Here is a 25,054-nt window from a genome sequence, read left to right on the forward strand (position 1 = left end):
ACGCAGAATTAGTGGGAGGCCAGTGGTGCGTTGTACCCATTCGGTGCACCATCTGTGGCCACGGGTCCCACCAGACGACCCGTGATACTTGCGGGTGCCGGACGGGTAGGACGACGGCCTCAGACGAATAACTTGTTTCACGTGGTCAAGGGAGAGGAAAAGATGAACACGACATCGCTTTCAGCGTACAAAACAGTGCAGAGTGATCGGTTCCACGTATGCGTAGATGGATGTGTGTTCAGAGACGGATGTGTTGACGCCAACATCTGTTGAAGAAGGACGAGTCCTTGGCTTACCTCACCCGGCAAAATTGGCATGTGATTCCAAGTTGAGCTGGCTTATTAGATCGGCTCCATTAGAGTGCACCAAACCAACACATGTCGTCTAGTCTTCCTGCCCACCTTGATGTCGACCGCAGGTCCTTCTGTTTAGTTTCTACCCCCACCACGTTACTCATCTGTCGGTCCACGCTCCACTGGACCCAACTCTTTCCTTGTAACGATCATTCTCTAGCCGGTGAGTTGGCTTCGGCTCGGCGCGGCTCGGCTTCGGTGATCCACGTTTATATAACCTCTGGGGGACAAACTTGCATCACGAATCGCAAGGTAACGGGCTTGACCACGTGTACTTTAACGAGTCCGCCCCCTGGGGGGTCCCTGTATTCGCCTTCCGAAGAGGGTAGGGCTCGTTTCCCCATCACATCTACCTCTTTCCTCTCTCCCCATCTTCGTCGTGACTCCACTTGCAGGCTCCCCTCTTTTGCTTTCGGTGATTGGAATCGGAGAGTTGCGGGATGAATCCCTTGTTGGTAGTTGTGTTCGCACGATCTCAATTGCGGTGTTGAGGACGCAGCCTGGATGAGGAATGGTGCATGAGATCTTGCGAGATTTCTGAATCCGTGGGAGTGGGCGCGAGTTGAGTTGCAGGGGATTGGCACGGGGATGGGCTCGTTTTGGTCCGACGAGGACCGGCAGGTGGCGGTGGCTGTGCTTGGCCACCAGGCCTTCGACTACCTCAACGCTCTGCATACGTCCTTGTCCGATGGCCACCTCACCGCCGTTGGGGGCGGGGACGCCGACCTCCAGACGAAGCTCCAGGACCTCGTCGAGGGCACTTCCTCATCCTGCTCTTCCGTCTCCGCCTGGGCCTACGCCATCTTCTGGCAGATCTCCCGGTCCGGGTCCGGTGACCTTGTCCTCGGCTGGGGCGATGGCCACTGCCGCGAACTCAGTGACGGAGAGGAGGAGGGCGGCATCCAGCGCCTCCCCCTCGACGGCGCCAACCAGAAGATGCGGAAGCGGGTGCTCGAGAAGCTCCACACGTTCGCCGGCGGCTCCGCCGACGAGAACTATGCGCTCCGGCTCGACCGCATCACCGACGCGGAGATGTACTTCCTGGCGTCCATGTACTTCTCGTTCCCCAAAGGGGAGGATGCCCCGGGGAAGGCGCTTGCGTCGGGAAAGCACATATGGATCTCGGAGGCGGGGCTGAACTCGCCGGTGTGCTCCAGTTACTGCGTCCGGACGTTTCTTGCGAGGTCGGCGGGGTTCCGGACGATCCTCTTCGTGCCGTTCGACACCGGAGTGCTTGAACTGGGTTCGATGGATCCGGTGCCGGAGAGCTTCGAAGCGCTGCACACGATTAGGTCGGTGTTCGGTCAAGGCCGTAATAAGGCGGCGGCGGCGCTGGCGGCCGGGGAGAAGATTGGTGAGAACCACGGCGCTGTTTCGGCTTCCCGTTTCGGGGTCGGCGGCCACGTCGCGGAGTATCCAAAGATCTTTGGGAGGGACTTGCGCCTTGGGCACGCTCAGCTCAACGAGAGGGCCAGGGCTTTGATCGTGAAGCCGGAACAGAGGCCATCGGAGTTGATCACGAAGCATGGAGATCACCATCAAAATATCCCGCCCACCAATGGTGCGACGGTGCTCCAATGGAATCAGAGTCGCATCGCGACCTCTCACCAGCAGAAGGTTGGCAATGGCGCACCACCACATGGTCGGCATATTAGCGGGGTTGTCGGTCAAGACCTCCTCCGGAAGAACCAATCCCAGCCTCAGAAGCCGCCGCCGCCTGCGCCGCAACCGCGTCGCCAGCAACCGATGCCGCATCCGCTGCCACAGTCGGGGCAAATCGATTTCAGCACAGGGGAGGCTAATTCTGCTTCTGTTGGCGTCTCGGTCGGTCGTTTGGGAGCGGTGGACACGGAGCTCTCGGATGTCGAAGCCCCATGCAAAGAGGATAAACCAGGCACGATGGAGGAGCGGAAGCCAAGGAAGAGGGGCCGGAAGCCCGCAAACGGACGGGAAGAGCCTCTCAACCATGTGGAAGCCGAGCGCCAGAGGAGGGAGAAGCTCAACCAGAGGTTCTACGCCCTACGCTCGGTGGTGCCCAATATCTCCAAGATGGACAAGGCCTCCCTGCTCGGCGATGCCATATCCTACATCACCGAGCTCCAGAACAAGCTCAAGGAGATGGAGGCGGAGAGGGAGATGTGGGGCGACCCGTCATTCATGGACCGCAAGCGCCGGGCTTACATGCATCCTGAGATCGATGTCGAGGCAGCACAGGACGAGGTTATCGTTCGCATGAGCTGCCCGCTCGACGTGCACCCCGTCTCCAAAGTCATCCAAGCTCTCAAGGACCTGCAGATCGATGTGGTGGACTCGAAGGTTGCTGCAAACAGCGACAGTGTCCTGCACACGTTTGTAGTGAAATCGCCGGGCGCAGAGCAGCCCACCAAGGAGAAGCTAATTGCCGCTCTTACGCAGGAGTTGAACGCCACATAACCGCCGACAGCCACAGTGGAAGACGTTGCAGCAATGGAACATTGTGGATGTTTATACTTGTACCAGTATTCAACAAAGCTATAATCTGTAAGCGCACTCACCATATTTGCCAAGAGTTGCATAAGCTAGTAATCAAGCATAGCCATCTTTAACTTGCATTCATCGATCTCTTCTTTTCCTCCCCCAGTCATAGTCAGTCAGATCACATCTTCGATTGCTTGACTCCTTATGTTCTCTAGCCGCCGCTTGCAGCAGTTCTAAAGAGGAGTTGAACTTGGTATCCTCCATGACCTTTCTATGTCTGCGGAAGAACAGCTCTGAAGTAAAATTTTATTGACCTATATGGATACACTCCTCTACTTGTTGTGGCCTCGGTCTTCTTCTTGGCTGTTGCAAATCGAGCTTTTTAGGATTTTAAAATCTCTATCCAAGTTCATTTAATTTTCGAATTACACTGAATTATTTTCTGATGCCTGCAGCAGCCTTCTTGGAGTAGGTGTTTGATTTACTGCAAGACAGATGGAATAGAGCTTCACACTTTTGGTTGAAACTTTGTTCCATCATCTATCTATGCAAAACCCTGATGTCAAATTGGCATTCTATTCCTGTGACTTTATATTTTATGCCAAGGGATCTAGCTGCAATGCTGATGGAAAAGGAGTGCCCAAGTATCTTATCAAGAAAAAGCAGTGGATAATATAGGCCTGTTAAATTTCTGCATGGTGTCCATGGTTGTGGCCTTCTTTTCAGAGGTAACTTCTGGTGCTAGATGATGATTCTTGAGAAAGAGAATATATTCACTTGGTATTGGTGGATATGTTGGTGACACTCGACCACTTTAGAACAATTAAAAAAAGGTAACACAAACTTTTGTTTCAGGTTCAGAATCATTAAAAAGGAAAACACCTGGCTAATCTTTGACGATGCAGGTTTTCTGAGCTGAATATGATGCTACCATCTCATTAGAAGGCTGGTTATTGATTCCATTTGAGAACAAAATTTCCTCTGTTCTGGATATTTATATTTTATGTTTTCTACTGAAGCCTTATGCACTAATTCCTTGTTTTTTTTTGCTTCACAATGGATTTTTTCATGTGATTCAGAACTTTGATGCTGTTTTTAGTGGATAGCTTTTGGTGGCTGATCCTTATCTATGTTGTTAAAAAGCAGCTGCCCATGTTTTTCTTGTGTCACAGCATCACTTGCTTTTTGTTGAGGTTTTGTTTGTTGTGAATTGGGTTTGGCTGTGATCATGACATTGGACCAATGCTTGCACTGCTCGAAGTCATATGTGGCTTCCTTTTGATGTCAGATTAAGTTGAGGATTTGCACCAATGACACTTCAGATGCAAAAATATCTTTTAGTCATCATGAACTTGTGGAATTCATTCAATATGCATTGTTTTTTCTGGATTCCATTTCAATTGATATGTTTGGCATGTGACAATAGAACAGGACAGACAAGCTTCTTGGTGGCCCACTGTGTTTTCATCATGTTGACTGTGTGGATGAGCCTGGGCCTCCCAGCCTAGCTTCTAATACAACATAAGAAGCACATGGTTCCTGTTTCTTTGCCATTCCAGGAGTGCTGCTGTTTCAGGGCAACAAGAAGCTGTGGGTATGAGATCATTTACTTGGCTCATCTTTTCTTTCACATGCAAATAGAAATAATAATCTTTTGTGGTCTCCAAACATATATGTGAGCTAACATAGAACTGATGGGATAGCAGAACTTTGGCATAATTGGGTACTCGATTTGCAAGAAAGAGAAACCCTTTAACATGAAAGAAGGATTAAGCGGGTACTCCCAGTTTGGTGGTATAGCTGTATATTTGGGTCACTTTTTATAGATCAAGTATCTGAATTCTCATTGTGACATGTTGTGTTTTCATTGTCCTTTTCCCTTTCTCAGATTGAGTTTGCTGCATCTGTGTGGTCCTTCAAAATCATAAAAGTATCTTCTAATGCTTTGATAGGTTTGCGGTTGATCGATGACCCACGTTTCCTGTATTGAAACGACAAGAACAGACACTACGCTTGATCTTATCCCCAAGGCTTTATGACATCATCAGCATCTCTGAATCGGACAGTACAGACCTCTGTGGTGAATGTAAACAAGCAGAAAGGTAGGTATTATTAAGCATGGAACGAATCAGAAGAATTAAATGGAGATGATGAATATTAGATGAACATATGAATTATCCTTTCATGATTTTTGTACTTGATTTTCTCAATTTTAGTTTCTCATGTATGTATACTTATAACACATTGAAATTTTAATCAACATTAACAGTGTTGAAAATTATTACTACTCTTCCTACTTATCTCTTTTCATTTGATTTGAATTTAATGAATGAGAAATAATATGCTTTGTTAAATTAAAAGGAATATTTGAGGCTACTAAATATTTATTTTTTTTCACTCACTGTAACCATGATAAAATATTTTAATAAATATATAGGATGATTTTTCTATTAAAAATATTCATATTTTAGGTATTTCTCAAAATATATTTTTTATTTTTTCTCAAACAATACTTTTTAATTTAAAAATACTCAAAATACCCCTCAAAAGTATTTTTTGGTCAACTTTTTATCATTGTGAATGATGTCATATTGTATCTTTTAGATTGTCATTGCTTATAGACTATTACAATGTAATGTTTTTAGTCTCATCGTTAGTTCAGTTGAGATTAGAAGTCATTTATAATATTTTTAAATAGATTTTATAGTGTTTTTACTGTGGTAGTCAAAACATTATAACAGACTAAAATAAATATATTTCGGTATTTTTTAAAATTAAATATATTATTTTAAAAAATAAAATAAGAGATACTGATTAACAAATATCCAGAATATAATTTTTTAAACAAAAAATCGCCCATATATATATATATATATATATATATTCTATGAAGAATTAGGAAAGCAAAAGGCAACTGTCAAAGCCTTCAATCGTGGGCCAATTAATACATGGAAATAAATCAGATTGGACCGGATCGGATCGGTCAAAATTGGCAGCAGATCCTTTGACCGGAAGCCTTATTCAGCAAAATCAACCATATAGTATACATAAGCAACTAATAACCATGATTCTAGTACTTGTTGCATTAACTTATATCTATTCCTGTTACAACAATCTCATATAAAATTAATCACTCTTCTTGGAAAATACTTAAATATTTAAGATTATATTTATATATATTTTTGGATGTAATTGATATAGTTGAAAGTCCAGTATTGGTTTCTTTCTACAAGCTATGAAAACTCTACCATAGCAAGTTATTGAATGCATACTATAAATATCTAATGCTACATTTGTTGATCACAAGATGAAATCATTTATTATTATAGTTACAGTTCAGTGGTAAACCAATCTATTCCTATGACTATTACTCATATGGTAAAATTATTTATTACTGTAGAATAAAACAGTCTTTTACTTTGATTATTTTTATATAAAAAATATTTACCATGTGATTTTTTTTTTTTTGAATGCTTACGTCACAGAGTCTAATGTTTCCTCCGTAAAGAAAACAAGCGGAAGATTCAATGAGCATCTTCCACAAGCGGCAACAATCGAACCTTCCGCCCCATCGACGTTGTGGAGCCCACCATTAATTGGTCACCACCCGCCCATCGGACCTCGTTGACCCGGAATCCACTGCCCCAATAGTCGTCGCCCGTACCTTCCTCAACTCTTCGACGAGCCCGCCAAACACGATGGGGAAGAACGCGTCACTTCCACTCCCAATCTTGCAATGGATTTGTATCCGTCGGATCCTGATCCGACGGCTTATTCGCGTCGCGTAGATAAGAACACGGTTGGTCTCTTCATTCCCAGGAATACCCCGTCCAACAACAAGAAGACGCGCCTCCCCTTTTGTGCGTCGAGGGACAGTTACGTCACACCGAATAGAAATCGGAGGAAGATTTGCTCGTCCGGTATTATCTTCCCCTATCGGGCACGCGACGGGTGAGGTCGTCAGAGCGAGGGAGGTTGCATCCGATCGCCCCTCCACGTTGCGACAGATCGATTAGGTTTTCGATCCGTATCGGCCTGCCGGATAATCCTCGATCTCTGCGCCAAATCGAATTCGGCGGGTGGAGGATGCACGCCAAGTCGAAGATCTCGGAGCTGCTCCCCAGGAGCTTCAAGCCGGTGAAATGGTGAGCTCCGCATGTGGATCCTTGGTTGAAGCGCTATTGTTGTTTGGTTTCTCTGATCTTGGATATTCGGCTGACGATGGGGATTGATCGGTTTCGTTTTGTTATGGTTTGGATCGGGCGGCAGCAAGACGTCGCTGAAGCTCGCGGTGTCTCGGATGAAGCTGCTCAAGAACAAGAGGGAGGCCTCGGTGAGGCAGATGCGGCGGGATTTGGCTCAGCTCCTCGAGAGCGGCCAGGAACAAACCGCTCGGATTCGGGTTCGATTTTGTTTACTTTTTGCCTAATTTACGCTGGTATAGAAACAAAATAGCAGATATATTAATATTTGAGAAAAACAATCAAGAGCCTTGATCGAATTGTATGTATTTTGTTGTTACTTTTTTAAAGCATATATCACGATGACGACGACAACAACAAAACCGTAAATTCTAAATCATTTTTCATTGTAAGATTGACTTCTAAAGGCGAGAATAAAATTTTAAGTTCTTTTGATTTAATTTAATGTTTTCTGTCATGCTGGATAAATGACATATCATTATAATTGACAACGAATGGAGTCACCAAATTGGTTCTAGTAGTTTAACTAAAGAAAAGAAATAGGTTAATTAGCCCAAATGTCTGAAATGCTTAACGAAGCCCCTTCAAATCAATTTGATCTGAATGAGTAATCAGCTCATTTTCTTATATTGTGCAAAAAGAAAAACCTGTCTCAAATACTTCTATGTGGTTTGCTTTGAAATTCGGTGCTTGATCAAATACCAATCATATCCAAATCCATCTTGTATTGAAGCCAGCCTTTGTTATCTTCAGAAGTGTCCAGTTTTTCACACTGGATGTCAACCTTGCATATTATGCTTGTATTACATTCTTATCTTTGGTTTATTTGTGAGTGTGCTGTTCTGAGTGCCAAGTTATTTAAGCAGCTGTTTGATTAACTGGTTTAGTATGAATTTACTGTCTTTGAACATGTAGTCTCCATGGTCATATAGTAACTGGTAAAATATTAGCATGCTTTAAACATAGAGATAGATACATCAAATCATCATCTTATGTTCTGTATCTGAACTGGTTACTGTTTTGATACCTGTCTATTGGACAGTAGTAAATGGTAATATGCTAATTAACTGGACTTTTGTATCTCACATGTAGCAGGTTCTAATAACTATGCTATGCTTGTCTATTATTATATGTATAAATGGTGCTTAGCAAAGCGTAAACTGGTAACTCTTAGATCAGTGTTCATGAGTTCTAAATTGAATGTCGTTGATGCTGATACCAGTAATATCACTCATTGATATTGGAATATTGAGCTACATTTAAGTTCTCTGATAAAAACTCAATAGTTTTGCCATAATTTCTACATTTGAACATTTGTTTAATGTTTTGCTTGCAGGTAGAACATGTTATCAGGGAAGAGAAAACTATGTCAGCATATGATCTCATTCAGATATACTGTGAACTTATCGAATCACGTTTGCCTATAATTGAGTCACAAAAGTATGTAACTTAGCATCTACATCGCTTTGCTTTTCATTCTATACATTCTTAATTCGTGTCTCTCCTCACCAACCTCTTAACTTATCTTCTTTTGTTCTTTCCACGCCCTTTTTAGCCCCTCCAGAGAAGGAAAAAAACTACATGTTTGTGTTTATATCTATCTCTTCATGTAGATGTTTGATTGTCATATAAGATTAAATAATTCATTGGACATATTTTTCTTGTTATTAAATAAATTAAAAGGCAGTGTTGTGTTTTTTTTATAAATGAAAGGCCTTAGGAAAAGTTTCTCCTCCTAATTGCATGATCACCTACTACACAAAAATGTAACGAGCTTTGTGATAACCAGCATCTGCTTCCTACTGTTGCCATTATTTCCTGTGTACTTTCAGTGGCTACGTACATGTTGATCTTGATTTTCCCTTCTTTTCTTCCTGCTTCCCACCTGAAACTTTCTGGTTGGAACAAAGGCTGCTTTCATCTTGGAGACTTGTTCTGTTTTTCTTTGTTTTTTAAGGATTTGACCTTGCAAAACAGATGGACTATATTGGACACTGAATACATCTCTAGATCACATAATCATTAACTATTGTTATCTCATTCTTCTTAAGAAAACACTTTTGTTATGTTGAACCATACTTTTATCTTTTTTGGAATGATTGTGGCAAAGACGGAAAGGTTAAGTGTCAATGTTTTTACCAACCAAGCTAGCTGACATCTTTTAGATACTAACAAGATTATGAAATATTTGGCATTCCAACCCTAGCTGGTCTTTTCCAATATGAGTATGCCAGGATAATATGACTGATTTGAGATCTTTTTAAAAGTGATGTTCCAGCGAAATTCTGCTGCCTCAACTTATAAGTTCCTGTTGTAAATTGCTTAACCATTGATCGTTAACTGAGCAGAATTTTGATCAACAGGCATGTAATCAATGTCTCAAACATCATATTAATGACATGAAATTACAGTTTTTGGTTCCAAAATGAAATCTGAATGGATATAATCCATCGTGGTACGATAAATATTAGTGCCTTTGCCACTTTTTCAGGGAGTCCAATTCTCTGTTATTTTCTTTTATCAGTTATATGGGTGCAGATATTGTCCTTCACTTTTCACTTAAGATGATGTGATCAGGATTTTTTAATGTAATTTTTGTTTTGTCCATGAGATCATTCCTAGCATTGTTCAAATGTTGCAAGACTCTCTTCTTGTAGGAACTGCCCCATAGATCTGAAGGAAGCAATATCTAGTGTGATATTTGCATCCCCAAGATGTGCAGACATTCCAGAACTTATGGATATTCGCAAACAATTTCAAGCAAAGTACGGTAAAGATTTCGTTACTGCTGCTATTGAAGTTCGACCAGAATGTGGAGTTAGCCGCATGGTGAGTTCCTGTAGTGTCTGTCCTCTGCCGATATGGAATAGCATAATGAAATGAACTTTCCTTGTTTGTTATTGCTTCCTTTTCTTTGTGACCCATGTGACTTGCTTCTTACTGTCGCCTTTTAATCTCCTATGGTTTAGATGGTTGAGAAATTGTCAGCAAAAGCTCCTGATGTTCAGTTTAAAATCAAAGTCTTGAATGAAGTTGCTAAAGAACATGATGTCAAATGGGATTCAAAAGCATTTGAAGAGCAAGTCCAGAAGCCTAAAGATGACCTTCTGGTAATCAGATGACATCAAATATTATTGTGTGGCTATAAGCCCCAGGATGCAGTTATGTCTAAAGCTTATTGAATTTGGATTTGAGCAGGATGGCCCATCCTCTTTCATTGCCGCTGAGAAGATGACAATCAAATCCTCTGATGTCAAGCCATTATCCGTTAATAGTTGGGACAATGAATCAACCATCAAGGTGTCTCACAGTAGAAAGGCGAGCGAACCAAAAGGTGGTGTTATATGTTAACTAGTGTAAAAATTGGATAGCACTTTGTACGATGAACTTTCTTATTATACGAATTTTATTAATTATCTTATCATGTTCTGTTTCCCTTTTGATCTAATAAACAGAGACTATGCCTGATCTGCAAGAGGTCAAATCAGCATATGTGAAGGGGGAGAGTGCTTCGGTGCATCGCTCAAATTGGAAAATGGAATTTAAGGATGCAACTTCTGCTGCTGAGGCAGCTGCTGAATCTGCTGAAAGGGCTAGCATGGCAGCTAGAGCTGCTGCTGAACTAGCAAGTCGCGGGAGTATTTCTCGACAACCTTCTAGTGGATCATATAAGTCATCTGCACATGTCATCAAAAGTGAAGGGCCTGGGTCAGGAAAAAGTTCATATCTAGGGAGTAATTACATTGTAGGCGGATCAGTAACCGAGGAGGATGATAAAAGTCAAAGGATTCAGGTTGTGAAACCAAAGGTGCAAACTCCGCAGAAAGATGGCATGCTACGAACCAGCACATTTACTGAAGATAAAACCTTAAACAGTAATCATATAGCTGGAGATGATTTAGTGTCAAAAAAGTCTCAATTTAGTGGTTCATCATTCAGAGATGTGGTGTCAGAAATTGATAGTCGAGAATCTAATGCCAAGTCATATGATAATTCTGAGAAAAGCTTCTCTGATCCAGAATCTGAATCTAAGAATTTAAAGAATGATGAAAATGAGAATTATGATCCAAGACACAACATATTAGCTTCTTCTGTTTATTCTAGTAACTTTGATGATTATACAACTACGGATGACCACGAGAATAACACCAGAGGTGATATTTCTGATGTAGTTTATGACAACTATGATTATGATACTGATGATCACTCCTTCCTTAAGAGGCACAGTGAAGAAAATATGTTGGATTCATTTTTTCAACATCCAAGAGAAGAATCTTCTAGTTTCTCGTTGAACATGGACTCTTTTAGCAATAAGGAACACACTAGTGGATCTCTAAATAATGAAAGCAGATCACAGCTGCATTCTTGGAGAGAATCTGATAGAACCGATTATTCAGAATCAACCAGAAAGGCTAACCTCCAGTCAGATTCCGATGACTATCTACCTCCAAAGTTTGACTCCCCAAAATATGACTCTGAAGGTCCTGGTTCTGAGAGTGAAGATGAGTTAGAGAAATCGAAGCATGTGACAGATATGAGACCAAACAGTTTTCTGCACACTGACACCAGCTCCGGGAAAGGCTCAATAACATCACAGCCTGGTAATAGAACATATCTCATGGATGATACCGTGGAAGTTGATGAAGGTAACGGGAGTTCTCCACCAGCTGTCCTTCCTAGTGCCGAGAAATTTGAAGTGGAACCCAGCCCTAATGAGGAAAGTTGGAGATCTGGCCTTAGTGTGCATAAAAACCAGCAAACACAAAGAGATAGTAGATCTCCTAACTATAATCATATAGGAACAGAAGAAGAGCTGGATGAAAGATACGGAAGTGGGGTCTTGAACTTTGGAAGATTAACTGGTGGATTGAGAAATAAAGGTTACACTCGTACACCCTATTTAAGAAACACCAGTACTGATGCTTCGCCCAGGTTGAAAACAAATTCAGATGATATTTCTCTCACGAATGAGGAAGAAATTTCTTTTGGTACGTCCAGGTTCTCAAGTATTGAAGTTACAAATGAAGAAAAACCTAGTAAAGATGTACATGCAAATGCTTTCAGGCCTAAGATGAGAGCTTCAAAAGCTAATATGGACACAGATCTTGAAGATGGAGGACAAGTTGCAAATTATGATGTTGGGCATAAAGGATCAATGTCTGGAGGTTCATTAACCTCTTTGAACAGAACAATAGATGATACATCTGAAGATTTTGAAGATCCAGTTCATGAGTCATATGGCCGACTACAACAAAGGAAAGAGTACAGGGAATCGATCTTAAGATCCTCATACGTAAACCCAAGTGTAGATAGCAAGGAAGAGCAAATTTCTACTGCTGGGAATAGACAGCGGAGAGACAGTAGCATTTCAACTCCTAAAAGCCAGAAGTTGAATATTGTCACTTCCGTGGAGAAGTCAACTGTAAACCACCCAAACAAGACACTGCAGAGCTCTGAAGTTCTGGATCAGGGACTCGATAATCAGAAATCACGTGTCAAAGCATACACTGAGACAAGCTCCAGAATGCCAATCAATTACTCTAGCATAGATGACAATGAGGCAGAGGAACTAGCACCACGAACCACTTATGTGCGAGGAGGCAGTAATGATGTTAAGCTTTCTCGAAGAACAAGGCCTACATCACCAGTTGTTAAAGAAGATAAAGTTCCTAGAACCTCTGACCAGTCTGCTACGAGCATGGTAAAGGAATCCAAGTCTTCTCGGCTAAGTTCTGCAACTGAATCTTTTTCTGGCACAACAAAGCACACCAGAGATTTGGATCACAGAGAGAATTCCAAGCCTCGGCTACCGCACTCATCGGCTGAAGAAACTTCTCAAAACACTTACTGGCCGAATCATCTACAGGTAAGAGAAATCCAAACGTATCACAAGATGAGCGGAGACAGTCTTCTGTTAAAGAAAACAATGAGAAACCTACGTCATCAAGCTCAAGCGAGAAGCCAACTTCACGGGAAAGTTCTTTCAAGAATGCTTCTCATGTTCATCCGAAACTTCCTGATTATGATTCTATAGCTGCTCATTTTCAGTCGCTTCGAGCCAACGTACGCCAAAAGTAGTTAAAACTGTTCTTTTTTGTTCCTCTTTTTGATTGCACATACATATAGTGTTGTGAAAAATAAGTAGGCAGTTCATGCTACTGGTGATATGGTGCAGTGGTTTATTGACTACAAGTTTATTTGATTGTTTTCTATATCTGTCGTTTATTAAGATTCTGTAAGTTACCAAACAAAAGTGATGTAATTAATATATGAGAGGGATAGGACTGGGTTCGATGTTCTATGACGCGGCACCTCTTCATTGTTTGGTTGCAGTATGAAACTTCCATAGTCTCTGGAATGGACCTGTCATTTTCTTTCAAGGATGCTGTCCGTACCTTCCATACATGTCATATTCATGCATCTTTTACTTGGTAATTCAAGCGGTCCTTTTCGTACCACTATTTTACCGTGCACTAATCTCACCCTTATTATTCTATAGGCAGAACAAGCATACACCACCATATAACTGTTGGTATCTGAAGCATGCATGTCTGCTCCTACTTTCCATTTGTTCTTCTCTTCGTCAAATAGGGAAAGATGAGATTAGTAAATGTTTGAAGGTAACTAACTATATGGTTAATCTATAATTAGTCCGATCTCGAGTATACGGCTCCCCTAAATGCATCCTTCCCATTCGTTGAATCTTGGCATCACTGGCTCTTCATCGAGATAGTAGTCGTGCATTCACCATTGCAACTCCATCTTTGCTTCTTCTCTATCAATCGACCTCTTCCTCTCTGTCGCTACGATCGTTCGTTGCCCTCGCTTCCCCTCTGCTCTCCATCTGCTAGCCCTATGTCATCCTCCTCATCCCTCCTGTCCCCCAACTTCGCTCACTTTTCCATTGTCTCCCTTGCTGTCATGTCCCTTAGCATCACTCTAATAGTAGGAGAGCCTGTAGCAAGGCTGCTCCTATTGTGATGGTGGAGAAGCGACTATCAATTCGATGGAGAGCCGGTGGTGTCGAGATCCGACAACATGGCTCCATTGATGGACGGACAAGGGGAGGGCGACGAACGAGGGCACAATCGACAGTTGAGGGCAAAGGTGATAGGACCTCACGGCGGAGATGGCGATCGATAGGGTAGAGATCAAAGGTACATCGTCTTTTAGAAAATACAGAGTATTATGGGGAAAAACAAAAAAAGTAAAAGAGATGCTCGAGGGAAGAAGTGAAAACTGTTTTCGTTTCGCCGTTTTGGTTTCTGTTCGCAGTCATCTGAATACGAATTTATTCGATCTTCGTGTTTGTTTCCATCCATTAAAAATAAACTCATCTGTTTGGTTGTTTTTAGTTTTTCCTTTATTTACCCCGCAATCTATGATCGTTTTGTTTAGTATGGTTTTGAATCGTGTGCAAAGGATATGGATACAGATTGCGCTTCACATAATATATTTTTTTCCGTTCATCATTTTGATACCCATACTTTTGTAGTTAGCTATCTTTTACCATTTCGATACTCATATTTTAAAAAGTTATATTTATATTCTTCTAATTATGAAAATAAAATATCTTAGTCTATTTATCCTAATGATGTCGATTTTTTTAACGGAAACATGGAAACAAAAGTCAAAAAGATAATTTTAACGTTCCGGTTGATGATGACGGTGTCGGTGATGGCGAACGATAGTGTCGCTGGAGGCTAAAGGTGACTATTGTGGATGAAAGAACAATAGCGAGAGATGTGAGGATCAGTTTACATCTATGTCGACACCGACGTAGTTGTTGAATGGCTTTTTCATCGCTCTGTATCTGCGTCGGCGTCAACGCTAATGCAAAATGATTCTCACCTCTCATCGTTACTTTTCTCATCCATAACAATCACTCGTGATCCCCAATGTCGTTCATCATCATCGACTGAAAAATTAAAATTATATTTATTTTCATATTTTTGTTAATAAAATGGACAACATAGGGATATCAATATAATATTTTAGTTGTTGTTCAATCCGATTATATCCAAACATTTCTTAGTTATGCAAAATATTTTAATGTATGATGATGCATCATTGATTTCAAATATAGTGTTGCAGCTTCTTCCTCGCATGTTTCAACATCCCATTTTGGCCTAGTTTTATTCTTTTAGGGGCAACTCAGTGCTTTCCAACGAAGAAGAGAGAGCCTGCCACAATTGCACCATGAGACACTCGGAGGCGGCTGGCTGTTGTCTTCCTGTGATTCGCTTCTTCTCGGGCTACCACCTCTCAACTCTCGCCAACATTTTTTTTGTGCTGGAGGCGCCTCAGTAGCCTGCCCTTCTTCTCGAGGCTCTCTCTACAGCATGAACAAAGATCACCGAAACCAATTAAACATGCCACCACAAGGCGACTCCACAGTCCAATTCACGATCTTACATGAAACAAATGAACAGAATGCAAAGACGAGACTTTGTAGTAAAAGTCTGCCAATTTGAATCAAGAAAGAGACAGCAGATTGATTCCTGAGGATTTTAGGGGCTGCAATGGTTACACTATGAGCAAAAGAGTTGCATCAAAACATCCTTGTATGAGCTTCAGAAAAAGAGACCTACTTGCATTGACTTGCCACTAGTAAGTACAAAACAATGTTTACAGAAGATTACCAGTAATATTTAGTTCCACACTATCAGCTTAACCGAGGAAAGAGCAAGAGTATGGCTTTTATTTTTACATTCGGAAACGAAATCTTGTACTCATATAAATACCCTTCTGGTCAGCGGCAAATATGGGGAGAGAGCTATAGGGCACCTGTTTCATTTTCATATTTACATTACTAGAAGAGAGGTAAGACGCTTGGACTGCCGAAGGGAAGGTTACTTCAGAAGCCCATGGACAGAGCCATGAATAGTCAGGAGCATCTGTTCCTACAAACACAATCATCAGTCATGTTGCAGCCTCTCTTCTTGTATTGACTGGAAAATCCTCGCCACTGACTCGATAGCTGACCTCGCATTATGAGGCACAACCTTGATGGCTTGAGCTTGACTATCCCTACCGCTTGACCGCGATGGACAGACAAGGTTCTCTTTCTTCGGAGCCATGGGGAAGAAGGGTAATACATCTGATGCCTCTGTTTGTGCCTTTTCACAAGGACTGCTTGCTGAACTTGCTTGTAGCTCCGTGTCTTTTGATGCTTGAAACTTCAGAAAACAGCCACTGATTGCTTCACTCCTTGAATGAGACATGTTGCATGAGATCATGGAGTGTTGATCAATGTGTCCATTAGGTCGAGAACAAGCCAAATTGGTAACCTGTTCGACTGCAGAGGTCGATACAATTGGATTCATGGATGGAATGCCATATGCTGGGAAGTAATTGGTTGCAACTGCCGAAGCACCAGCAAGAACACCCGTATCCGGCAGCCTATGAGATGCTGGAACTCCATAAGCAGTATTCATGAAATTTCCTGCCAGAGATGGTACACCGAGAGGCATACATCCTCCATAAACAGGGGCCAGGAAACCACTACTCGGTGCGCAAGACCCTGTATAAGGCTTGTAAATGAGTCCCTCTGAGGGCGACATAACCGGAACTAACCACTGATTTGCCGGTGGATGTAAACACCAAGGACTTGGATTGTTGTCTGGGGGAGTGGAATGTGATGGGGGAACTGCCGAGCAAGGCCCACTTTCTAAAACCTGACGATGGGAACCTCCATCAATTCTTTCCCCACAAGTAGGGGGAGGTGCTCTAGCAATGTTCTCCGTCTGTAGCTCTTTTTTCTGATCTGATTTCTGGCATTTAGCATCTTTCTGTTTAACTGCATCTTGTTGAGAATTCATATTACAATCAAGCAGTGGAACCTTTGAGGGTGCTTTCACCGGAGACTTGCTCAAGTATGGGTTGCCTTCAAGAAGCAGATGAGGTGATGCAGCTATCGACTTTTGAACCTATTTCAGACATACAATAAAAATGGTTAATCTCATAATAACTAAAGTTGACATGACATTTGATGCACATGCTGAATTCTTTATTCTACAACTGATTTTAAAACCATCTAACCTTTATTAGTCTATGCAGTTCAAACACTTGTATCGCAAAGACCCTCTGTTGACTGCAAGATCAAGAAAGGTACTATCAGATGATCAGAATGAAGCATACAAATGCAGCAAATAAACCACCATCCATGATTAGAGAATAACAATATTGCTGCTGCCACCGGCGAGAGCTTTTACAAGTATTTGTGTGATAAGATCGTATGATAAAGCAACAGGAATGCACACTATGATAAAGCATGCACGTAACACTCACAAAGATCATATCTAAGTGCTTCAGTCAAGTAAGAACTTCTAACTTTGATCGGGCTGTTGCACAATTCGTGAACTAGTGATATCTCTTCTACTGATATATAAAGAAAAAACCTATAGAAAATGTATCTGTGTCTGCAGAGTCATCCTCAAATAGTACTAGAACATTTCCAGCTTGTCCCACTTCATCTTAACTTTTATGGAAACCACAATAAGTTGCTTCTAATTTTATAAATTACACATAGGCTCGACTGCAGAACTTAGCAGTGTTTTTCAACCTTTAACTTCTCAATCTTAACTGTGATTCAGATTTCAGCTTGAGCTATTTGGTAGATCATGATTTGCCATCAATATTATAATAATAAATATGACAAATGAACTATCAAGAAATATAAATCAGCAAGCAGTGCAACAAGAGAAGTTTTTAAATTATTAAGCAACAAATAGTTGAACAGAAAAACAATAAAAGAGTATTGTATGTACTTCATGAAAGCTCTTCTGGCTTTCCAGAAATGCTTTGGACCAATTACACCAACAACATCATCTGGAGATATCTCCAAGCCAGATATAGAGTCATCTATTGAGGCCTCAGAAGCTTCATCTTTTCTTTCGGCAATGTGTTCTCCCAATGACCCATTTTCCTTTACATTGTTTTCCAAATTACCATTGTCTACCATATTTGTAGTTCTCTGTCTTTTCTGTGAACCATCCCCATTTTCAACAACATCAACCTTGTTCATTGTCCTGGGTCCGATTAGATCACCATTCTGAGAAGATTCTTGGCATGAACTCACACCTCCACAGCGTGATTTCTCAGTAACATCTCTAGCTCCATTTGAAACTTTGGCCACAATTGGTCGTTCTTCAACTCTAGCGGAAGGAGGAGACTTTTCCCTGTGTTCTGCAATTACTAAGCTTTCTTCAGGTTGTCTCTCCTTCTCAGATCCACCAAATTTTCGTGATTGCATATTAGAAACATCTGTTTGTTCAAAGTGCTTGAAATAAGAAGTTGAGTATCGAATTGAAGAATTAAGTGTAGCATTGGGACTTTTCTGTTGACTCTTGGTGTTAAAGGAAGTTAGCTTCACTGACCCCATCACAGATGTATCCTTGTTGGAGCACAGAGCAGGTTCTGATTTGTCAAATGTAGGAACCCTAAAATCATCCACATCATCCATCTTCTTCTCATGAGAAGATTTAGATTTTGGATGTCGTAGCAAACTACAATGAGCAGCTGATCTCAGCAAATTCAAATTTCTAGAATTCACATGCTTTAATGATCTCTCCTCCAACCTTGAGTTGGGATCTATTCCATCAGATAACTGACAATCAACTTTCTCTGGTGAATAAGCAGGTGTGTTGCGAGGCATAAAAAATGGAGAAAGAACATTTCTCTCTTGGCCGCATCCCTACAGCAAGATTACAATCATTAGCAATAACTAATGTACTGCAAACTAATAAAGAAACTGATCTTTCCTAATGTAAACAAGATGCGTTTATTTCATAGAGCTTCGGATCACCAAAACCTTCTCAAAACTCATATTGTGGATAACCCACAAACATCTCATACTTGGAATAATTTGTCTCCAAAAGAGTTGATAAAAAATGCAAGTGTCATGGACCCTAAAATGATTGGAGATATGGGTATAAAGTATAAACATTATATGAAGAGTGACAGGTTAGAACTTTGTTTGTTGGAAGAACTCCAAGTCAACCATGTTTTATTTGCAAAATATAAACTGATCTTTTCACATCCAATGATCGGCAGGTGTCATTTTTTTATCAAGAATTTGATATCCTGAACATATCATTCCAATTCTCCAATTCCAGACTTGACGCAGCACATTAAATTTCCTATATGTTTAAAGCATCAATATATATGCCCTTGGGCTCCAGAGTGACACAAAAGAAAGAGGGACAGTGCAATAGTTCTGAAAGAATGGAGAATAGGAAAGGGCATGAAAGAGGATATTTGATGTGCTAGTATTTGTAGCAAGGCTTTCAATGGGATACAAAAGCTGCAGGTTATCTCTAACAGCGCATAAGAATTAGATCATGGACACCCTTTGCATTTCTGCTTCTTAGACATTCACCAGTTTGCCAATACATTTTTTTATCTTTGTCTTTTTATTCTATAGAAGAATATCCAATGGGGGATTTCTGTATCGGAAAACTGCTCTTGTTTCTTTCAAAATTATGTCAGGCATGTCATACTAACCAGTGTCATCTAACCGTTTCTCATGTCCTCATAGTTTTATCCTTTAGTTACCTTTTCGCCAGTTGCTGAATCCTGAACTTCCAATGCAAACTCTTTGCTATGAATGGCATAACCCATGATTTTTTGATATAAAAAGTTATCAAAACAACTTAAAGATACCAACCAAACTTTCAAATGATAGATTTAATAAGAAAACTGTGTTATTTTTCATCTGTGAAACTGGCTCTCGCTCTTAAATTGGCTTACATTCAGTTAGTCCATCTTAAACATAATTTGTTAGACTTCCAGATTATCAAGTCCATATAACAATATAAAGTGAAATTCAAGATAATTCATAAACAACAATAGCCAGATGTTGCTTGGTCATGAGGTCTTTAATCTAGCGACTTATTTCATCCTTTGGATGAAGGATTAAATCATTAAATATCCCACAAATAATTTGAATAAGCTACTTTTCACATTATCCTAACTAGCTACATAAGCCTTTTGAGATAACATCACTAGAGAGTCCAAAAATCATATTATTCATTTTATTTCTCACACTTATTCTACCTCTTCCAACAACTGAATCTAATGTCTAGCATTACACATCGATAGTTATCATAGATAACATCACTCATTATACTCTCGACTGTACACGCCTACTTTTTCACCAGTAGAATCATTTTTAACTCTTATCTTTGCATATTAACACTGGGCATCAATTTTTATATCCATATCTGAGTTGCATCAACTTCTGGATTTACAAGTCCCGCATAATCCTTAAAGGTAAATTTCTGTACTTACATCCTACAAGCGATGCAATCCTTATCCTTTCAGGTCACAAGATCAATTTTGTAAAAGATATAATTCCACAAGAAAAGGAAAGCTTCAGAACTAAGCAAAAGTTGCAACATCAATAAATGTCTTTGGCAAAAGGGACAACAGGTTAAATTTATCAGCCCTTTATTTAACAAGTTTGTTTATCCTTACAGACTGTTTAACTAATTGAAGAACTGTGGTTTGTAAGATTTTTCCTCTCGAGAGATAGATGCATAGATATTCGTCAACCTCTAGAGCTACGCAGTAAAGTAAGAAACTGCACTCTGGGGTGTATTCTACAGCAGTAAGCTTCACGAAAGAGAACGAAAAAACAGGTTCTCTTGTAGGTTTTCTCCCCTGGCATTCTCTGAAAACCCATGAGAAATAGCTAGACAACAAAATTAAATTGTTCTGGATAATGAACCAACCTGGCTCAAAGGATTAGAAGGGACCAACAAGCAGGCATTCTGATGAGGCAACGGTAGAGCAGAAGATGACCGGTTTAACCTCTGAGAAGGAACGCTGTGCTGCTCATACAGGGCCATCTTGTTCCTGGGAGGTGCTCTCGGACCACCTTTATCAGCATCATTTACATGGAGCCTGGGAAACATTGGCCCCATGATCTTACCCTCCTCCTTTCCCCCTTTCATAGCTTCGACTTTACCACAAGACCGAACCTAGAAAAACCCCAATGGGTGGAAGAAGGTCAAGGAAACACGAGACAACATCCATATCCGCCTCCTCAACCCACTTCTCCTAATCTTTATATCGATATCGAACCCTCCTCTTTCCAGTAAAAGAAGATCCCATCTTTTTACCCAAATCACAGAACAAAACGGAAGCTGGAACTTTACAGCTGTTCTCAAATGTAAAGATCCAACCTTAAAGCACAAAATTCTTCGAGGACGAAATCTAGCAGGGAAAACCCGATCTTTCTGCAAGAAAGAGCGGCCAGCCACAAGCAATGATCTCGCACCAGAGCCCCCGTCAAGGACCGGGAAGAGGAAAGATCCAATCTTAGCTGAAGAAATCACGAACCATGCGACGTCGGGAGGCGAAGAGAGGAGCGACGCGGAGAGGGAAGAAGGGGGAAGGGTAGTGGATCGGAAGAAAAAGCGGCCACTGACGAGAGGAGGTCCGAGAGAAAGGAGATAGTTTCGCGAGACAAACGCAGTGGTTGGCTTTGGGATCCTTATCTCGAAACGGAGGAGCGAATCCAAAACAAACAAGTATCGAAACAAGCGCAGAAGGAACGTGGGGCCCGGCCGATGCGTACGGTCTCGTGCTAGGGTTTGTCGATGGGGAAAAGTAGATGTGTCGGACAAGCTTTGTTGCCTTAAAAAAGGATTACCTGAGATGGGATCCTCTCCTACTTTGGTATGGATCGAGCGCTGGTCCGACGCACCTCCATCATCACCGTCCATCTGTAACGAGGCTTCCTCCACTTGGCTCACGCCTCGTGGATGGACGACCGAGATGCGATAGCAAAAATGGATGGACGACCGATGAGGGTCTCATGTGAGGATAGCACGCCAACCAATGAGAACAAAAGAAATATCTGAGTCCGACGGTACAGTCGCGTGGCTGATACGCACAATCTTAATGCAATACACGTACGTAATGGATGAAATTTCGAGAAAATGTTAGAACTGAGCTCTCTTTCCAACTTGTGTATGTTTAGCAGGTCTTTTTCCTCCTCCGATGCTTGTTCTCGAGCAATGGAAAGAGAAACAGTTGCAAAACATGGCATGATCATACAAGGTTTTGTTTCCATCAAAGAGTCAGGAACAATGCCAGAGGTTGTGAACTATGAAACCTTAAGCTTCAGTTGTAGCTTTCGAATCTGCCCATTCTGATAGCCAATCCACATAAACGCACACCAAAGAGCTTGCTGGTTAAATAGAAACTTGTCTCGGAGAAGAAGAATCAATCCCACATTTAAGATCAGGTAGTAAGAGCAGTTAAACAGGATGCATAGGGGATCTCAAAAGTCAATGCTTGGATGCACAAGTCCAGTAGCAGCAGCTGTGGGTTATTAGGATGCACAAGAGGATCTACGAGTGGAGTTTGCAGCTTTCCTACCGCACGGACAAACGAGAAGAAAAGAGTCAGTGTTTAAGATCTTTGCACGGACATCACAGAAGGCACTTTTGATCTGAGACCGCCGGAAGGCACTTTTGTATGACATCATAATCAGTACACAGTTCAGCGAAGAGAATAGTAGAGAAAGGTAATTGGAGCAGAGCGATTGCGTAGACTGGCAACCTCTGTCTCTCTGTCTCCAACGTGCTCACCTATTGTGCAGGTGGTCTTCGCAAAGGTACTCCGGCTTAACCAAGACAGCATCGTGCTCTGCGACACTGCAGGTCCAAAGAGAAGGAGTGAGATTGGCAGGGGAGGAGAGCTGAACTACTTGTCACTTCGATACATACCATCGGAAGCAGTACCTGTAAAATTCGCGCTTCAGGTCAATCGGATGACAGAGAACAGATCGACCTCTTACAACTTTGTGATCGAGAAGTCAGACTTCAGGGTGTCAGATTAAATGTGACCGTGAAGCTCTTATATGTGCAGTTGACAGGAACTAGTTCACAGGTATCTGAAGGGTGAAAGCCAAAGTGTTGCACTGCTGCTATCTATTCCTTAGAGGTAAAAAGGCTATGGATACACAAGAGGTTTAATCTATAGCTGAAACTATTGGTGGGGAAAGCTAATAGCCAATAGTTTCTTATGGTTGGGTGTTGTGGATTTGGGAAAGTTATCTCTGAATGAGAAAAGGGAATGACTCGTGCCCCATGCTCGCAGGGATGAGTCGTGCCTCATCTCTCATCTTTGCATTCTAAAAGCTTGGTTCAGAGCTAGTGGAAAGGGGTGGATGGCACTGTTGGTTGCATGGCCATGCCTTTCACCGAGGGTTTCCAAGGCCCTGACCTGAGACTTGAGGAACTTAAGATAGTTGGCGGCCTCATCGAGCATGGTTGCAGTGTCCATTTTGCTCCCGCCGGGGACCAGCCTTTGCAGCACCCTCAGCCTCTCACTGATCCTTTCCCTCCTGCGCCTTGCTGCCACCGTCTGTGGGTCACTTGATATCTTCACATTCTTTCTCTTTGGCTTCTCGGCTGCCGCCGCCTCCTCCATTCCCAGAGTCAGCGGCCTCAGCGCTGCAGCCCTGTAGATCATCTCCTTCGCCTCTGCTATAGTCTCGATGGCCACAGAGCTTGAATGCTTCTCCGATCTCGGGTTCTTCCGAAGACCTTCTTCCTCGGGCGAAGAATTCGGCTTTCTCTTGGCAGTGGGAAGAAGTGGATCAGGGGAGACTCGGGAGGCCATCTCATCTCTGTTCCACTTAAGGTCATCGAACGAGCCATGGTTCTCGGACTCCCCGGAAGAAACATTACCGGTGCAGCTCAAGTTGCAGAAGTTTTCGCTGTCAGGAAAGATGGCAGAGATAACATCTTCGTCGTGACTGATATTGCTGATGACAGGTAGGTCATCGGATAATCCAAAATCCTGAGTTAGACTGCAGCACCGGTCGACGATCTCCGGCCTGCTGATAGCTCGAAAAGAAGCAGCAGCCGCTTCACAAGGAGCACCCGACCTCATCACCGCTTGGCGATCCAAGAGAGCACCGAGCGTCTCCTCCATGTCACCGGTCCCTCGGAGCTGAACGCTTGGGCTAAGGAAACAAGCCTCAAGGTCGAGCTTCCGGGAGAGGTCGGAGTCTAGACTCTCCATTTCGCTGCTGCGCAACAAGTCTAAGAATCAGAAAGCAGCGTTCTTCCGATGAAGCAGTCAGCTCAATGATCCGAAGCAACAAACAAGCCGGAGAACCTGATGATGATGATGATCTTAGCTTCCTGTTGCAGCAGCTTCGGCTTCTCACTGGGTGTCACAAGCGCGGAGAACTAAGCCAATGAATGCACGCCATTGGAGTTCCGGTCCAGTCCGGTAACAGCCATGGCCGTCGTCATCGTTCGCAGCCGAAGCTTGGCCGACTATATAAGCTAGCGGACAAGGCATTCAATTCCTGTAACCTCCCAATAATGCACAGCAGTAACTTGGCAGAAGTAAGAGGAGAGAGAGAGACGAAGGTCGCATGAGCATGCTGTTCGCTCCACCTATAGAGCACAACTCTTTGAGGAGGTAGAAGAAGGTGAATTCACTCACTCTAGTTTTACGTCGATCATGTAAATCCAACCTCGTCGACTCGTAGTCTCATCGACAAATTAAATCCTCCCCCTCCCCAACACTTTGACAGTGACTTAATGAAGGTATGATTCATCAAATCAATGCCAACTGTCCATATTGAAGAGAGATCAAAACCTTCGATGTCGTTACAATGTCAAAATCGTGCGTATTTTCTTTTGGAATTACTCGTACGACATCAGAATAAGATGATGATTTTTCTACTGTCGTAATGCGATTGGGAAATAGGATTATTGTTTTGAATAATGATAAAGAGTCGTGTAAGCCGCCTCTTTGATTGCAGTGACAGTCCCACGGCACGGTGGTGGTACCGTGGACCACCGTACGGCGTGGGCCCGGCGACCGGATCCGATCATCAGATGCGATCCCTGGACCCACCGATGATGTTCTTACACATTCTTCGACTGTACCACTGACGGACGACCGGCATCACCGATTTGATCTTCATTTTATGGTTCGAGATAAATGTGATGTGTTTTTTTTAATATATATATATATATAATTTTCTTAAGTTATATCTGAATACTATTT

At 42.2% G+C, this 25,054-nt stretch overlaps 3 protein-coding genes and 1 pseudogene across 4 annotated transcripts; 2 read left to right on the plus strand and 2 right to left on the minus strand.

Annotated features, from left to right (window-relative positions):
• The first annotated feature begins 178 nt into the window (after positions 1-178).
• LOC135598457 (transcription factor MTB2-like) lies at positions 179-3,127 on the plus strand. The gene is made up of 2 exons (XM_065092273.1): positions 179-2,873; positions 2,974-3,127. The coding sequence occupies exon 1, from the start codon at positions 942-944 to the stop codon at positions 2,784-2,786; it is 1,845 nt and encodes a 614-aa protein (XP_064948345.1). The 5' UTR covers positions 179-941; the 3' UTR covers positions 2,787-2,873; positions 2,974-3,127.
• LOC135598456 (uncharacterized) lies at positions 2,784-13,313 on the plus strand (annotated as a pseudogene).
• A 2,271-nt stretch (positions 13,314-15,584) lies between these two features.
• On the minus strand, positions 15,585-21,580 carry LOC135598458 (protein HEADING DATE 3B-like). Its single transcript, XM_065092274.1, has 4 exons — positions 20,746-21,580; positions 17,782-18,707; positions 17,054-17,105; positions 15,585-16,941 (listed from the first exon to the last, which is right to left on the minus strand). Exons 1-4 carry the CDS (start codon positions 20,965-20,967, stop codon positions 15,931-15,933), a joined length of 2,211 nt encoding a protein of 736 aa, XP_064948346.1. The 5' UTR covers positions 20,968-21,580; the 3' UTR covers positions 15,585-15,930.
• An 833-nt stretch (positions 21,581-22,413) lies between these two features.
• Positions 22,414-24,541, minus strand: LOC135598459 (transcription factor HEC3-like). Of its 2 annotated transcripts, none has more exons than XM_065092276.1 (3): positions 24,149-24,541; positions 22,765-24,056; positions 22,414-22,677 (listed from the first exon to the last, which is right to left on the minus strand). In XM_065092276.1, the coding sequence occupies exon 2, from the start codon at positions 24,050-24,052 to the stop codon at positions 23,144-23,146; it is 909 nt and encodes a 302-aa protein (XP_064948348.1). In that variant the 5' UTR covers positions 24,053-24,056; positions 24,149-24,541; the 3' UTR covers positions 22,414-22,677; positions 22,765-23,143. The 2 variants fall into 2 exon arrangements, with proteins under 2 accessions (XP_064948348.1, XP_064948347.1); XM_065092275.1 differs by having other exon boundaries at positions 22,765-24,059; positions 24,149-24,540.
• Positions 24,542-25,054: the final 513 nt, after the last annotated feature.

The sequence above is a fragment of the Musa acuminata genome, chromosome BXJ2-1 (assembly GCF_036884655.1).
Source record: "Musa acuminata AAA Group cultivar baxijiao chromosome BXJ2-1, Cavendish_Baxijiao_AAA, whole genome shotgun sequence".
Lineage (NCBI taxonomy): Eukaryota > Viridiplantae > Streptophyta > Magnoliopsida > Zingiberales > Musaceae > Musa > Musa acuminata.